We start from the raw sequence: 16467 nt of genomic DNA, 5'->3' as shown, positions 1-16467 counted from the left end.
AAAGAGAAGCAGCAGCACCCGTCCTGACTAAATTGCCAGCAGTTCTTTCGCACCAGATTATATGTGCCGTCTTCTCAGTTGTTTGCCCTGCCTTAGCAAATGCTTTTAAGACAGGGAGTATGAATGCGAGAGGTGAAAAGGGGTCTTTTAACCTAACAGTTTTCATTTTGCTTTTAAAACAATCGCCACTGCTGCGTTTTCTGAAGTGCTGCCCCTGTGAAGGAGAGGCCCCGTGAGGCTCAGGACATAGCATAGCAAAAAGGCGTTTCGTTTTGGTAGAAACTGGAAAAAACTTTTGAAATAAATGGAAATTAGACTTCTTCTAAAGCAAGGAACAACAAGAATAGAGAAAAGCCTCTGTGCTTACAGAGAATGACTTGTCCTCAAGGAAAGAGGTCATCAAGAAGCACGCTATTGCTGTCTTTGAGAATATGGAAATGAGTGGCATTCAAGCAGAGGAGCGTGAAGCAGGCTATAATGAAATACAGTTCATTTAAGTAGGGTTCATAAAACAATTGGACCAAGGCCAGACACATGTATGCTCCTCTACACTTGAGTCTATGGGCAAACTGCAACGTCTGATTAGAGAAGGTAACAGGCACTTCAGAAGCACTTTAATACCAGGTTATAAATTATGTGAAAGTAACAACAGCCCGTACCAGTAGAAGAATCATTTAATTGTATTAGAGTAACACGGGCACCTATGCTGGAATACAACCCACCGCCATAATCTGAAGGCTTTGGTCAGCTAGTTAGGAGGGCAACGATTATGGCATGCTAAAGAGTACGGGAGAGGCTGCAAGAACAGGTAACATGGTAATAATAAATTACCTTCACTGAATAAATGTCACACAAAGGCTCAAGACAGAGTCTTGGTTCCTAGGTGCCACAAATGCCTGTTTCTTGGAGCAATTAGTCAGAGAACCATAAAAAGGGAAAAGGAACTCTTGCCTGAGGACCTGCTTAAGAGGTTACCCACAGAACCAGCCCTGTAATACTGATTTCAGTGTACTTAATCAAAATGCACCACCATGGTAGAAGGAAAAAGAACCCAAACCACATTATTGCCGATGTAATGCATTTTAAGGAATTTAATGAAGATTTTATTAAAGGGGGTTGCAAAAAGGTGAAATGCTTTCAGGGGTGACATGGAATTTTAAAAAAGACTTGGGGTAAGAATATGCCATTTATCAACGGAATTTCAAGAGAACAGTTAAAGTCAGTAGAGTGAGTAGTATTACAAGTCAACAGACATTGTTTAAGAAGTAAAAATTCTGTCCAAATGAAGAAGAAATAAGCACAAAATTAAGTTAAAATAAACAGGCAAGCCCAGAAGACTGAGGAACAGTAATAAAAATTCTCTTAGTGAGAGGCAGGGAATTCTTCCTTTCTGGTCCATCAGTGGATAGCTTGATGATGATAAAAGCCCGAAGCAGGCATGAGCAGGTAATCAAAGTGTATTTCAGGCACTCAAGAAAATTAAGACCAACATCGAGAAAACTGTTACAAATGGTCATCATAAAAAAAAAAAAAAAAAAAAAAAAGGTTTAGAACAAACTGCGTAAGAGGAATACTAGCAGTGCCAGGACGAGACACTGTCCATCGCACAGTTCTAAAAGCAGGTGTAAAACTGTCAGCTAGCAACTCTTGGTGTGTATAACCTCATTGCTTAAAACTGGTTTTGGTACTAGAAAGAATGAAAGATGATGCAAAGTGTTCCCACATAGCACCATACAACACAGAACATCCTGTCTGTATCTCTGTATGTATGTGATCCTGTATGGATCCGTGGCGTGCTCACATTCAGAATCATGCATGTGCTTTTGTTCCTCCCAGCTCAAAAAAAAAAAATAAATCATATAACAGAACTACAAAAACAAAGGTGATGAGGAAAGTCAAAGATACGAAATAGTCTCCAGAAGAGCAGGAGCTGACATAGTGGATAACAGAAGCATATAGAATTAAGTGGCATGGGAATGGTAAATAGGAATAAAAGATTATTTTTCATATTGTAGGAAATACAGTATGTCAAGTAACAGTATCAGGCTTGAAACAAATGAAAGGTTAAGTACTTTTTCCATACATGGCGAGTTGTGGAAGTTACTGTTACAAGATATGGGAGTCAGAAGTGTAAGCTGGGAAAAAAAGTGATTAAACAAATTCACAGAACAAGACTATCTACTGAACACAAAGATTTGTATCTGGGGGGGGGAGACAGTATTTAACTTGTAAATTGCTGGAAGCTTTGAATGGACACAAAGGATCACTGTATGTGCATCGTACTCCTGTACTCATTCTTTACCAGGAAGGAGGACTAGTAACTGACGTTTAGGATGACAGAGTATTTTGGATTAATCAGTACGGCTGTTCCTGTATCAAGAGATAAGCTAAAATTATAGTATTAGCTTTGTTGTAGAGCAAGGACATTCACAGAAATTAGTACAAGAAGTAGAAGGGAAGGGAGGGGGAGGGGAAGGAAAAAAAAGATCAGCTTTCATTAGCCTTACTTTGTGTCTACTTCAATGAAGAAAAGTGCGTCCCTCGGGGACTGGAGTCATTACAAGAGGAGTGTTCCTGAGTTATGCCGACAACAGCAGTTCTGAGAATCACTAGTCAGCGAGTGCGAGCAGTGGGCAGCTCAGCATGTTAATGTGCAGCAGGGTGCAAGGTTTCTTTCTACTACAAATTTCATTATCTGCTCCCACTCTTCGAAATCATGAGGATTGCCTTCAACTTAAGCTAATACAAAAGCTCAAAGATCAGAATATTTACACGTGTTTGGAAACAGATGATTTCTCAGAAAAAGGAAATAACGTTTGACTGCATAAACAACAAGGACTTCTTGCTTATTTTGGGTTTTCTTTTTCCTCCATTATTATGGATACTCAATTACCGCAACCATCTGTTTACCAAAAAAGTCACATGTAACTTAATGAAAGCACACAATCTTGTAATGGCATGCAAAATACTCAGCAGGCCTGCGGTGTGAGACCAGGTGAAAACCCCAGTGTCCCAGATGCATTAAGATGTTAGAATTGAAAAGTCTTAAAACCAGAGACACAGTTATTAGGACGTTACAGGTATTACGAGATTATCAAGAGAGATTTTTTTATATTGTGGAAGTTGTAAGAAAGGACTGCCATTTACAGCCAGCAATTATACAGCGTTTCCTTTTGAGCCACCCATCACAGTTACACCATAATTTACTGGAGCAAAAAGAAGATCCTACTGAGTTTTGGCAGATTTTCAAAACGGAGATTTGATTACAGAACCATGAAATTCAGAAGATATTACCTTCAACAAATCATCATCTTTCCCATCAATGGAAATATCCCTGATGGGCCCAGAAGAGAAATCTAATTTAAAGCCCTTTATTCTTTTTAACAGCCAGTGAAAGCAGACCTGTGTTCTATTGAGAGTAGATATGAAGCAATGGCTACAATCTGCTGCTAACTGTTTTTTTTTTCTTCTGGGTTAAGTTTCAATTTTACCATTCACTGATTTTTTAAGATTACTGAAGGGTAGTATGATTATATGAATTACAAGTCTTGTGCCTTACCTTTGGTTCTACTAACACCATCCGAATTTTCTGATGTTGGATGTTGGAAGCATCTAACATAACGTTCACTTTAACTTTATCAAATACATGTAACGTTGTGTCTTCCACAGTAAGTGATGGTACCTGAAAAGTTCAAATTGTATATAAATACCTGCTGTTTACAATGTCTTATGTTTTTCTACAAATAAATATTGTTGTAGGAAATTATTGGACTGTTACACGTCAATAAAAGTGAACACAAATTACTATTCTGAATGTTCAGTGTCGCAATACATGGTATATACATTTTTACAGTATTTACTCAGATAATTAGGTATTAGTAGTATCTGTTACAGAAAACAATTCCTGTCACAACCTGTTTATTTAGACTTACAAAGGCCATAGTGGCACTACTACTACTACAGATTAATAAATGTGCATTTAGAAAAGCCACTCTTACCCTTCTAAGTCCAACTAGAATAGATTTTAGTCATTCTGCTCACTTACCAATCAAAAAATAAAGGTATTTAAGAACAAACCTTAAAACATACCTCATTGTTGTAATCCAGTCTTGGTGATGGTTTACCTTTTTCTTCAAAGAAGACTGTTCCTTCTAACCCATACTTGGGAATCAGAACCACAACTGCATTTTTTCTTACAAATAATATATATGCATCTTCATTCACTACTCCTTTGCTTTTAAAGAACAGCTGTAACAAAAGTAAAATACGTGAGTAAGAAAAAAAAGCACTTTTAGATTACAAATATACTGGCTTAAAAAAATAAAAACATTCAAATACAGATCTATACTTAGTGATAATTACACACCATATATTGGAAGCGGATTAAAAAAATCCCATAAACTGTTTATAACATTACTGTAATATTAAGCATTCATCATACTTGACTTTGTGTTTTTTCTAAAAGAATCTTCAAGATGCCATTTTTCCAAAATTTTCAGAACCAGCAATGCAATGTTGAAGCTTTTCCTCAAAGCAGCAGCCCTTATTCTTAATTGTTCCTGCAGACTTGCTTGGTTTTGCGTAACTCAATATTCCCTCCCTTCCTTGAAAATCAACATGAATTGCCCATAGTTAATCCTTACATCTCTGCACTACTTACCTGTGTATGGAATGCAACAGACGCTCTTTGTGCATATTGAGCCATTTTATGTCGGTAATTGAGATTTTTACACATATCTGCTAGTTTATGTTTATCTAAAAGTTCTGGGTAAGTACTGTCTGCTCCTATGGCCACTGCCAAAAGTCGATGTACTATAATGTCAGCATACCTGCAAAAATGAGGTTAAATGATCAATGACATATCAAAACATACTTTAAAAAAAAAAAGTTTCTGAATACTACTTTTTTTATGAATCTTAAAGATCAAAAAGTTTCTGTAATAATGACAGCCTGCTGATAATTCCCTGTATTAATTCAAGATCACTCTTTGTTGACCAAAGATATACTCTCCAGAGCCAGAATGAACTATACTGTTTTCTAAGGTAAATTCTTTCCTATATTCTAGCAATAGAGCCTGTATTGTTGAGTGTTTACAAAGAAGAAATAAAGTTTTACTTTTGGACTAAAGAATGATGTTTCACCGTGGCAGTTTAAGCCACTCCCTCTTCCCTTTCCCATGAACTAGACGAATTTAGTGTAGGATGGTATTTTAATGCCATTGATCTGCAAAGCATAATCGCACTTGAACTTCTTGGCACATAACTTTTATTAGACCTTCGTCCAGGAACTTTTTAACACATCTGTTAGCAACTAAAATTTACTATTAAAATTTCTAGAAGCTGCACAAATTATCCACACAAATGCATAGGAATTTTAATCCACCTGTAGGAGATTTCACTTGAAATGTTTCTAAGGAGCAAAGTATGACAACAATTATTTTCTTCAAAACTTAGATACTTTGTATCTAAACAAAACAAAACAACCCTAATTTTCCAAGATGTACGATTTCATTACAATGCAACAGCTACAGTAGCAAGTTTCAAATTAGCAATGTAAATTATATGTAAAATACAGTCTCCTCAAAATTTAAACACATCTTCCACCTGAAAAATGACTAGTCAAAATCCCTTAGTCTCAATCAGAGACTTGTATAATGCTAACTGATCCCGAAGTGCATTTCTATGCCAGAGATATGCATTAGGGACGTATTTCTCTTATTTTTAAGAGTCTTTTTAAAAAAATTTATTAGACTTTAAGAGTCGTAGACAGTGAACATGGGAGCATGACAGGAGCTTACATGAAGACAGATCACCATGTAAAGCCACTGCTGTTTCAACTGAAATCTAAAGCTGAACAAAACCAGTACTTTGCTTTAAATGGACAACATCACAATTTAACATCTAATTTCTTTGCCAATAAATCCTTTTTTTCCTCTGAAACTTTTGTAAAATAAAAGTACCTTCTAATAGGTGAGGTAAAGTGGGTATAAATAGGTGAGGCTAAACCATAGTGATGAAAATCATTATCCATTCCCGAGCAGAAATATACAGCTTGCATCATGCAGCGAGTGGCCAAAATTCGCAACAGTGTATTTAGATAAGGGAATGTAGGAGATTCAGCTTTGTCTAATGATTCAGCTAAAGCCTTAGCTGAATCTGTCTTAATTTCCAAATTCTGGAAGAAGGGAAGAGAAAAAATAAAAAGAGGTCAGATATTACTTGCAAACATTAACAAAGTATAAACAGAAATGTAGCAGCTACATCCATGCTAATCTTAGTAACTGGCACAGGTTTCACACCTAATAACCTAACGGATTGCTGCGATTAACCAAAAAACAGTAATCCACCCATGCACAGGTCCCTCCCTCATTATTACTAGTGCTCTACGGAAAAAATGAAAAGCTAAGTCAGTAGCCGAGGAATTCAGAAAAGACATCCATTCAGAACTAAGAAACACTTATGCTAATATTAACAAGTTTTTTCATTTCTTTTGGTTTGATTTTCCGTCCCTTTAATGAATAAATCAGAAGGGATATGGAAAAAAGAAAAGGAATAAAGTATTTATGCCACACACAGATTCTCATCCAAGCACAATGTAAGCAGTACTAGACCTTGTTGTACCTCCTCCACAAAATTATTAGAACTTATACTTGGAAAAGTGATTTATAACACTAGTACTGTATGAGATTTTGTTCCCTGTTTGCCAGTGTCCCCTGATAAAAATCCAGGTAGCATGAAAATACATAATGCATTTTTACCAGTCACACAAAGTTAAGTTTCATCACAAGATCAGTTGAATGTTCTTTCCTTCATGTACACCACTGACAATGAAGTATGATCTAGAGATCAAATTATGCCTGTATTATGGTAAAATAACTGCATATTCATTAAAAAACATGTAACAAAAATATAGCATATTAATACCTAATTGTGATGGTTGTGCCAATAGTAGTGAAAAGCCACTCTGGTTTTATTCAAAGAACGTTTGTCTATGCACATGAATTTAGCTTTCCAAATAAAACGGTACTTCAAAAATCATTTTCAGAGTACAAAGGAAATCATTATCATTATTCCAGTTTTGCAGCAGTGGAAAACAAAATGGGCTTGGTTTGGGCTCGTCTATTAATCTCACACTAATAGAATTTGTAAGTTTCTCTCTTGCTTCCAGAAAAAAAAAAGACGGGGTGGAGAGAAGAGCTGAAGGGAAAGGAAATATGAATGCACATCCCCCTGTCTCGGGAGTTAAAAGCTTAGCTCAAATAAAGGATCCTGACACTGGAAAAGTAATTTTTCAGTTCAGACTTGTTAATTAAATCAGACTTGTTTCAGGCTAAATTAACCTCTAGCTCATCTAAGGAGAGGATGGAAACTATAAACACATATGAATACATTTCCTTACTTCCTGACTTTAAGACACACATGTTATTTGATGTGACTAACCACTTTTTAAGTATATCAATAATGTATGTGATCTGAAGCCAAAAACTGGGTCAAAAATCACAGGTGGCTTGGAGAAGAGAAACATTCACAGCACACAAGAGTTGCAATACAAAACAGTTAGAGAGTGATCTTTCTTTACCTAAGAAAGGGTTTAAAAAGCACAAAATACTGCTTTCCAACCCTTATTCTTGGGTAAGGTGCCAACCAGAGAGAAATGATAGCTTTTTATAATTAATTCACTTAATTAGCATGGTAAAAACTTGCCTTGGACTTTGCGGCCTTCACAAGGATGTCATAATTTGACGGGGGAGGAGCAGGGTGTTTCCGGAGCAAGGCAAACTCCGGGAACTCATCGTAAATTTTTTGTGCTACAGAGACATTGGCAAGCAACATGAACTCTTCAACCATGGAATTTGTCTCTCTATCAACATAAAATATTTTACATTGTTAGAAAAGCATTAAATTATATATTTACTTTGAGTGCCTAATGAAGAAACGTTCCACCCTCCTAACAATATTATATAATATTAACTAGTCGTTTTGAACATTTATATAAATAGGCAAACATTTTTAAGACTAAAAACATTTATTAAGTTTCAGAATAAAAAAACTAAACTACTCTAAAATAACAAATTATATTAAGGAAAAATGCTCTTTAAAATGCCCCAAAAGACCGACAGATAAGCCTCTTGATTTCTTCCTAAAATTACTGTTCAAATATCATGCATATGAAGTTTGAGAGCACCATAAAGTTGTGACAGTATACATAACTAAGTTTAGATTTTAGCACAGAAACTAAGCAGTACTATGAGAGAAAGTATCTACAGAAATTGAATCAGTAGCTCCATTACTAGAACTCCTCAATAAGATTGTGTGCTCCACTGCACTTCTGCAGTAACTGCTCTGTTGTTCTTAAAGTTTCAGTAATCAATAACTCCAAGTTCTACTTTCTCTACTTTGTAAATACCAGTAGAAGAGCATCACAGAGAAGCCAGTGGGATGTAGAGAGTCTGGACCTTAGTGCTCTGTTAAACCAGTAGTAAAGGCTTAAGTTCATATGAAGCATACAGTTCAAAACCTGCTTCATAAATAGTGCAGTGAAGTACAGAGGAATTCTCTTTTCTAGGATCAGCTTGCCCAGAGAAACCGTGGATGCCCCATCATTGGAAATGTTCAAGGCCAGGTTGGATGGGGCTTTGAGCAACCTGATCTAGTGCAAGATGTCCCTGGCCCATGGCCAGGTGATCTTTAAAGGTCCCTTCCAACCCTAATAATTCTGTAATTTTATGATTGTCCTGCACTATTATAGGAATTTTCTACACTATTAACTAAATGCTGCTACTTTTACTTATGTCTTTAACTCCATCCGTGCCCCAAATTCACTAATTGAGGAAAATAAAACTCATACTTGAGCTCCTTAGTCTGCAGATCAATAGGATCATGAGTTTCACTGTCCATGTGGAAACGAACTTCTGGTGAAGAAAGTGTCAAGGCTCTGGAAGACAGTAAGTGGTATTAACAAACTCCAGTAAAGCAGACACAGCAGCAGAGTTGCATGCCTGAACACAACATCTGGGTTTATCATGAAACTATAATTTAGAATTAGCAGAAATTAAAAAAAAAAAAAATAAATAGCAGAAATTAAAAATAAAATAGTGGAATTAATGTTCAAATTAGCAGAAATTACGGTGCTGATACACATCAGTAGTAGCTTCTAAAACTTCAATTCTACTCCTCTGGTTGTATTTTTGTAATAATTGTAAGAGATCCACATTCATTGATCTTGTAAAGGAAAAGTTAACAACCCAAGGTTTTTTTGAGGAAAATAGGCATTTTTATGCAAATCAAAATGGCCAAATCCTTCTCTTTCAAAAGATTTTCACTGGAAAGATGGACACATAGGACCATTACACAGTTTGACAACAAAAAATAGCCAGAAAAAAAAAACAAACACCATGGAAAAAAGGTACCAGGGACACTGCACCATTTACCCATTGTCAATTCTTTTCTTCTTCAGAATTTTTGCTAATTTGTTTAGTCCACGTAGGCTGGTAGTAATATCATCATTCATAGCTGCTGAATCAATTCTCATCTGTGCTTCGGCATATGTAAGAGAAGCCTTCAAGAGGTTAAAACAAAAGAGAAATCATGATTTGTAATTGAATACTGAAAAGAAAAACATAGTTCTGTCTTGCAGAACCTGCAGTTAGCTCTCAAAGTTGGTTCACAATAATACACAGCTTTACCTTCAACAACTAAATGCATGTCATTCTCAGAGAATAATGGACAAAACAGGACAGATCTATGCAAGATATTAAGAAATAACAGGCATTTACAGTGGTTTTTTTATGCTGATAACAGGTGTATTTTATACATCAGAAGTCTAATTTTCAGAAATATATTAAACACCTACAGAGTCTACTGAATTTAACTGAAAAATATGACCAGCTGGTATATACCAACCATGTCCAATAGATATATCAATATTTATACTTTTGAAATATCATCACATATACTGAAATATCACAACTTTATATACTGAAATATAACAAAGTAACCGTACAAAAAACCTTGCACCCTGAGAGGTTTAAAAGAACAGGGTAGAATCAAGTATTTTCTTTATCTTTAGGATTTAAGCATCATTTTCTAATTCTAAGAAATATAAATCAGTAAACAGAAAGAAGAAAACGTTATTATCAAGTCTGTTCATCACTGTTTTTACAAAAAGGTCTCCAGCTTTTTTTTTTTTTTTCAGAAGTATAATAATACTTATGTGACTAACCTTGGAATTAATAATACTCTTCGTAAACCTGGTTTTTAGAATTTCAGCCTTATGGTTCATCTCCCATATACATGAAAATGCAAGTCTATGAGAGGGAGAAGGGGGTAAAATCTGTTAAAATCTAAACATAAACATCTGGAATTTCTTGTCAGGATCAAAGTATGGATCATATACATATACCTGTCCACATTAGATCTCAGGGAGCATAAATTGGAACTAAGTAACTCTGGAACCATATCAATTCTCTGCGAAGTAAAGAATAAAAATCATGACTAGTTATAAGTATGTATTTTAATTTCCTAGTTTTTAATATACCAAAAGCTTGGAAATAATAGTTACTTTACTTTTTTTCTAGGAAAGCTCAAATTTCTGAAAGAAAAGTAAGCTACTTCTGTGGAAATTAATTCCAAGACCCATTTTACTTATCATTTTTTTAGTAGCAGTTATTTCTGAAAAGAGATTGCGGTCTATGAGAATTAAGTTAAAATAAACAGGACTAAGTGTACAGTTGTAATGAATACAAATCGTAGGAAACAATAGAGATTTAGCTATCAGAAGAAGATAAAATTGAAAATGCAAAACCAGGCCACTTTGGCAATTTCAGATCAATATTAAAACAGTAGTCCAGTTTCAGAACCACATGTAATTAATGCTTCAAACAGAAGTTGAAAAGGATATTCTACAGATAATGGATTTTAAAAGAAAAAAAGAAAAAACGTATTTCTCCCTCATGCTGTGCAGGCTGAATGACAGAAAACACCTTCATTTTGATAGTCTGAGGAAATTAAGTGCAGCCCAAAGGAGTCTACTTTTTTTTTTTTCCCTTAGTTTAGAGATAACGTGTCTACTCCCAAGAATTAGAAGAGGAAAGTATGAAAAATCCAACCACTTAATTGCACAAAAAGCTTTTTATATAGAAGACAATTACTTTTTCACACAGATACACTGTTGTTCCTCTTTTTGCCGACTCCTCATCCAAAGCATTTCCTGGGCGAATAAAATGACTGACATCTGCAATATGTACACCAACCTAAAAAACAAGCATCATATTACGCATCTTACAAAAGAGAAATCATTCTCAATGTGAAACTTCCTCAAGTTTTTATTTACCCATTCCCAGTTCCCTTCAGCAGCTCCTATATTTAGTAATAGAAATAATTAAAACCTATGATACTGATATTAAAAAAAAATAGTTGTAGCAATTGTGCAAAATAAGGACACGTATACATTTAGTGGAAAGTTCTATTCATTACCAATGCAATTCTTCTTGCCTGCAGGCTCAAATAACCTATTTCATATTTTTCAAGGCTCACTGCAGATTTATTTTTGTTTTTCTGTTTGCTACACCTTCCATCTTGGCACATTCTGCTATTACTATTGCAAACTCATTTATAACAAAGAAAACCTGACTTAATCAGATATAAGGGAGTAGAGAGCTGGTGTTAAGCCTGTAGCTTTTTAACACTTTTTTTTTTTTTTTTTTAAAACACAAAAGAATCATTAGAGCAGTAGCTTCACTTTTTCTACCAGTAGTTCCTTATCCTAGCTCTGTAGATATCCATGTTTGTACCTAGCTAAAGCAGTAAATAAATTCTCTGTTAATTTCCCATGCCAAATGAGCAGAAGGCAAGGTGAATTTAGAACACATTAAATTCCCACTTCTGACACTGATGTAATGCAAATTAAGTCCCTTTCTTTATTACCATCTTGCAGTTGTGTGAACACCATTAATTTCTTTTACAACAGATCTGGAGCTTTGCTCATGTCATTCACTATTACTACTACTGCACTGTTTGTAAAATAAAGGAGGAAGTAAATAAAAAATTACTGGCATAATTAAAAAAAAAAAAAAAAACAACAAAAAAACCAATACCTCTATATTTCCATTTTCTACTTCTCTACAATGTAGTGCATCGTCAATATCTGTACAGCCAGGAGGATCAACACTACAAACACACAGATGCCTTAAGTCTTCCCTGTATTTCATATCCTGAAATTTGGTAAAAAAAAAAAAAAGCTGTTTTCAAGAACATCTTCCATAACAAAGTAAAAATGATCATTTGAGAAAGGTGCTTTGCTTAAGACTTTCCAAAGCAACCAAGTATTTTCAGCGTGATTTTTCTTTTGTTTTAGGACAAGATTTGCAGTAATATCTATTTATAAAATCAAAACAGATATGCAGAAATTACAGTGACAGAAAAACCAAGACAAAACATGAAGTACCAAATTTTTTTTTCTGTTTTACAGCAAACAGGAAGAGAAACAAATAAAACCACAATATTTCCATGATCTCAGAATTAGCAGGACCAGCAATCACGATTTTTTAAGTGAAATTTTGACTGACGTCCAGCTGGACAAATTGTTTAAGATATTACTACTCTCAACTAACTTCAGCTTTCTAAGGCTTCGATGTCTGGAAAGTTGAAAGGAACTGCACACTTTGGAAGTATCAATCTTTGTATGATGGCTACAAAAAAGATCTCAGATCGGTATTGTAGACCAGACAACTGACTTCTAGACAGCTAATTTACACAAAGATTCCTCTTTCAGTTTCCACGTTCAAAAGAAACAGGAGTAGGCAATAAATGGTAATAAAAGTAGCCCACCTCAAAGAAATAAAAACACACAAAACACACAAACACTCAGCCCAGCCCAAAATGAAACAAAAAAACCACGGCCCAGTCCAAAACAAAAACATATCATGCTCAGATTGTTTCCTGATGATGTTTTCCCATACATTCTAAAGCAACCATTTCCCATATTTACGCTACTGGCGAGAACCTGAAATTCACTAACAGCATTTAAAATGAGCAATTTTGCAAACACCAATTTCTCTTTCTCTAATGAATTTACTGGATTATAGCAGGATATATTAAAGCCTCCTCTGCTCAGATTATTTTAGCGATGACACAGGCTGCCATGTTTGGTTACAAAGGTATTTAGTAAAATGAAAAACTCTTAGGAATGATCTTATGGTTATTTGAATTGTAGTCTCTCTCCTTTCCAAAAAAATCTTTTTTTTTGTATTTTTGTTTTTTAATGAAACCTGTAATCTGTTTTTTATCTTAAAACGTCTAACCCTAACACCCACAGTTTTAGCCAAACCCCAAAAACTTGCAGAGGCCTTGTTTCCACAGGAAATCCAACTGAAAGTCCACCCTAAGACAAAATGTTTTGGACAACATTTTTCTTCTATTTTTGATGCACTGGGATATCCAAGAATGTCGCAATTTGATTTGAAGGAGAAGACCCAGTAATTATTACAATAATTTAAAACTTATTACCTGTTCTGTAATGCTCCATGGCATTTTTGGTAGGAAACTAAGGACACCTTGGGAAAAAGGCTGATGAGGGACATCATGTTCAAGCAGAAGAACTTCTGTCTCAGTCTCTTTATCTCCAGCACTTCCCAAATTCTTTACAAAATGACCCTGAGAAACAATATACATACATACAAATACATATACACACACACACGCACATCAAGCAATATTGTTTGCTCAAAAATAAGTATTTGAGACCATTATCTCATAGGTTATTAGTATATTAAACTACATAGAAGGAGTCATCTTTACTTCTTCAGTTACCTTTCTCATCTTTAAGAGAGAAATTAAATTTCAAACATTTAACTTATTCAGTAATCTGAACTTTGTCCTTCCCCCTCTTTTCCTAGAATGACTCTAAATTCTCCACATTTAAGACTGCAAAAATTGTGAACGTGGCAATTCAGTTTTGCAGGAAAGAAAAATGTTGCTGTATGAGCAGCAAAACTAATAAGGTCCAATTTCTCTATGTGTTTGTGTTGTGCCACGCATCCCGCTCCTTAGTACATTAACTCTACTTCCTTTCTCACGTGTCTCATCCTCTGCAGTAATGTTGTCTTTGTCTTAACACTCCTTCCATATATTCCCAAGTTTCCTTCATTTCTCTAAACATGCGTGAGACAGCTGTGCTCTCATTCATTACAAGCTATGCATTCCTACACAAGCCAATGGAAGCCTCCTCAAAACCTGAAGTACAGCACAAAATGAAGCTAAGTGTCTTCCATTTCTCTTATATCCTCCTGTATATTTACAAAGAACTTTTAAGAACTGTAACTCTGCCCCACTGGCAATTTGACTGAATTTGGCCAATGTGTTTAAAACTAACGCTGATGGTGATCAGCATCTGAATGAGCAAAGCCACAGCGAAAGGTTCACTTTTCTAGGAACCCAGACTAAAAAAAGGTGGTCCCTAGTTAGTCTTAATAAAGCACCTTAGTTAGCACATATATGTTCACTGCAGAACCTAAGGACCAAACTTCTTAAGTATGATAACACATACCTGTTTTTCGGAGGTATGAGTAAACTAAATCATTTAGGGACCACCAAAGAATGGCACTCAAAGAACTTAAAACTCATGTCAACTCTTTTTAAAGTTACTCAGCATTGCAGATAATAATAAACATCTTGCCTAATAAACACATAAAAACCAGATTGGTAAGAGTTCAGAAGAAAACACTTAACTTACATTAGGATACCTGGAATTCCTGGGCCAACCATCAATAGCAACAATTATTCTTTGTCCTTCCAATGTATCTGCTTGTCTCGTTTCTATTCGAATGCGAGGAATTCTGCGATCAGCTGGTGTAAACAAATGACGCCTTGCCTATTAACAACCAGAAAAAGAAATAAATAATTTCTGATTAAATAAAAAAAAATAAAAAACAGCTCTTACAATAACTTGATTATTTCCTCACCTCTTTGATCTGTGATTTGGAAAGCATGCCACAAAACGGTCGCCAGTTTCGTTTTATAATGCCCACGACTTTTCCTGTAGGTCTCAGCATGTCCTTGTCAACAGAAGTTTTCATCTGGTAGAAAACACAGGAGTTAAAACCACAAAACTGTCTGAACTCATGGTAACATGTTTGACTACAACATATATCTCAAACCTTTGTGGTAACAACTTACGTGTCACCATAATGCCATAAATTCTATTATGACTTGATAAATAGAACTATGCCTCCCTGGGCCTTGCATGACTTTTAGTATTTTTAATATGCAACATGCCTAATTTGTTGTGCTTTCTTTTAAACAGACATTTCAGATAAAACGAAGAACAGTAGAAAAAGACTCTGAAGAAATGCTATCTTGTTCCACTGTCTCTGCTTACTACACAACTATCTCCATTTTATTTTCCAACCTATCATTATCTTTTTGAGGAGTCCTTGCTTGAAAATTCTCCAGTAATTCTAAACACAATAATTAAAAAACATTTGCACGGAATTCAATGGGAAGATCATGTTTTAAAGAAAGGCAGTATTTGTTGGACAGGGTATACACGTATGAGTACTGCACACATATTAAGCAGAATTACTGCAAGAAGCTAAAGAGTATTTTACAACTGGTTCCAAATGTACGCACTGCCTATAAAAGCTGACTGTCATCACGACACAACACTTGCTCCTATTGCAGCAAATCCTAATCTGCACATCATTGTATAGCTTTGCATTATTACCTAACTACCACTCAGTAACTTTTGGACGTAGTAAGTTCAACAAAGTAATGTGGGAATTTCTGATTGGGATTAATTAAAAAGTATCCATTTTCTACAGCATTCCAATATCTGAAGAGGGCCTACAAGAAAGCTGGAGGGACTTTTTACAAGGCCATGTAGTGATAGGATGAGGGGTAATGGGTTCAAACTGCAAGATGGTAGGTTTAGATTAGGTATTAGGAAGAAATTTTTCACTCTGAAGGTGGTGAGGCACTGGAACAGGTTGCCCAGAGAAGCAGTGGATGCCCCATCCCTGGAGGGGTTCAAGGCCAAGCTGGATGGAGCTCTGAGCAACCTGGTCTAGCGGAAGGTGTCCCTCCCCATGGCAGGCAGGGTGGAACTAGATGATCTTCAAGGTCCTTTCCACCCTAAACCACTCTATGATTCTATAATCATGTATTTAATGCAACCGTAGGACTACAATTAAGTTTCCTAATTTCCAAAGTCACACACAATAGCTTTTAGGACTCAGTATGAAAAGAAAGTCTAAATCTAAAGCCTAACACTGTCAGGGTATTGCAGAGATCATCTCTCTCTTCACATAAGAGTTAAGTAAAAAATTATTTATTTCATACAATGTTTTCTTTCTCCTCTTCCTTTTCAATGTCGTCTTCATTCTGGCCATCATCTTGCAAGACCACTGAGGACGGTGCCACCCATTCATCTTTTGCCAACAGCTCTACAGCTACAATATCTTCATGAACCGCT

General features: G+C 35.5%; 1 protein-coding gene across 1 annotated transcript in view; it reads right to left on the bottom strand.

Moving 5' to 3' along the window:
* The window catches only part of DIS3 (DIS3 exosome endoribonuclease and 3'-5' exoribonuclease), a 23039-nt gene that overhangs the window by 294 nt on the left and 6278 nt on the right, over positions 1 to 16467 (bottom strand). Inside the window, 15 exon segments of the mRNA XM_009884212.1 lie at positions 3560 to 3682; positions 4090 to 4248; positions 4661 to 4829; positions 5960 to 6174; positions 7704 to 7860; positions 8848 to 8934; positions 9431 to 9558; positions 10222 to 10306; positions 10402 to 10466; positions 11150 to 11251; positions 12095 to 12211; positions 13506 to 13652; positions 14731 to 14868; positions 14960 to 15073; positions 16335 to 16467. The exon segment at positions 16335 to 16467 is cut by the window's right edge and continues 16 nt beyond it. Coding sequence (XP_009882514.1) covers positions 3560 to 3682; positions 4090 to 4248; positions 4661 to 4829; positions 5960 to 6174; positions 7704 to 7860; positions 8848 to 8934; positions 9431 to 9558; positions 10222 to 10306; positions 10402 to 10466; positions 11150 to 11251; positions 12095 to 12211; positions 13506 to 13652; positions 14731 to 14868; positions 14960 to 15073; positions 16335 to 16467 — 1939 coding nt within the window.

The sequence above is a fragment of the Charadrius vociferus genome, unplaced genomic scaffold (genome assembly GCF_000708025.1).
Source record: "Charadrius vociferus isolate BGI_N301 unplaced genomic scaffold, ASM70802v2 scaffold604, whole genome shotgun sequence".
Classification (NCBI taxonomy): Eukaryota; Metazoa; Chordata; class Aves; order Charadriiformes; family Charadriidae; genus Charadrius; species Charadrius vociferus.
The sequence above is the reverse complement of the archived record's forward strand: the minus strand, read 5'-3'. Positions and strand labels throughout refer to the sequence as shown.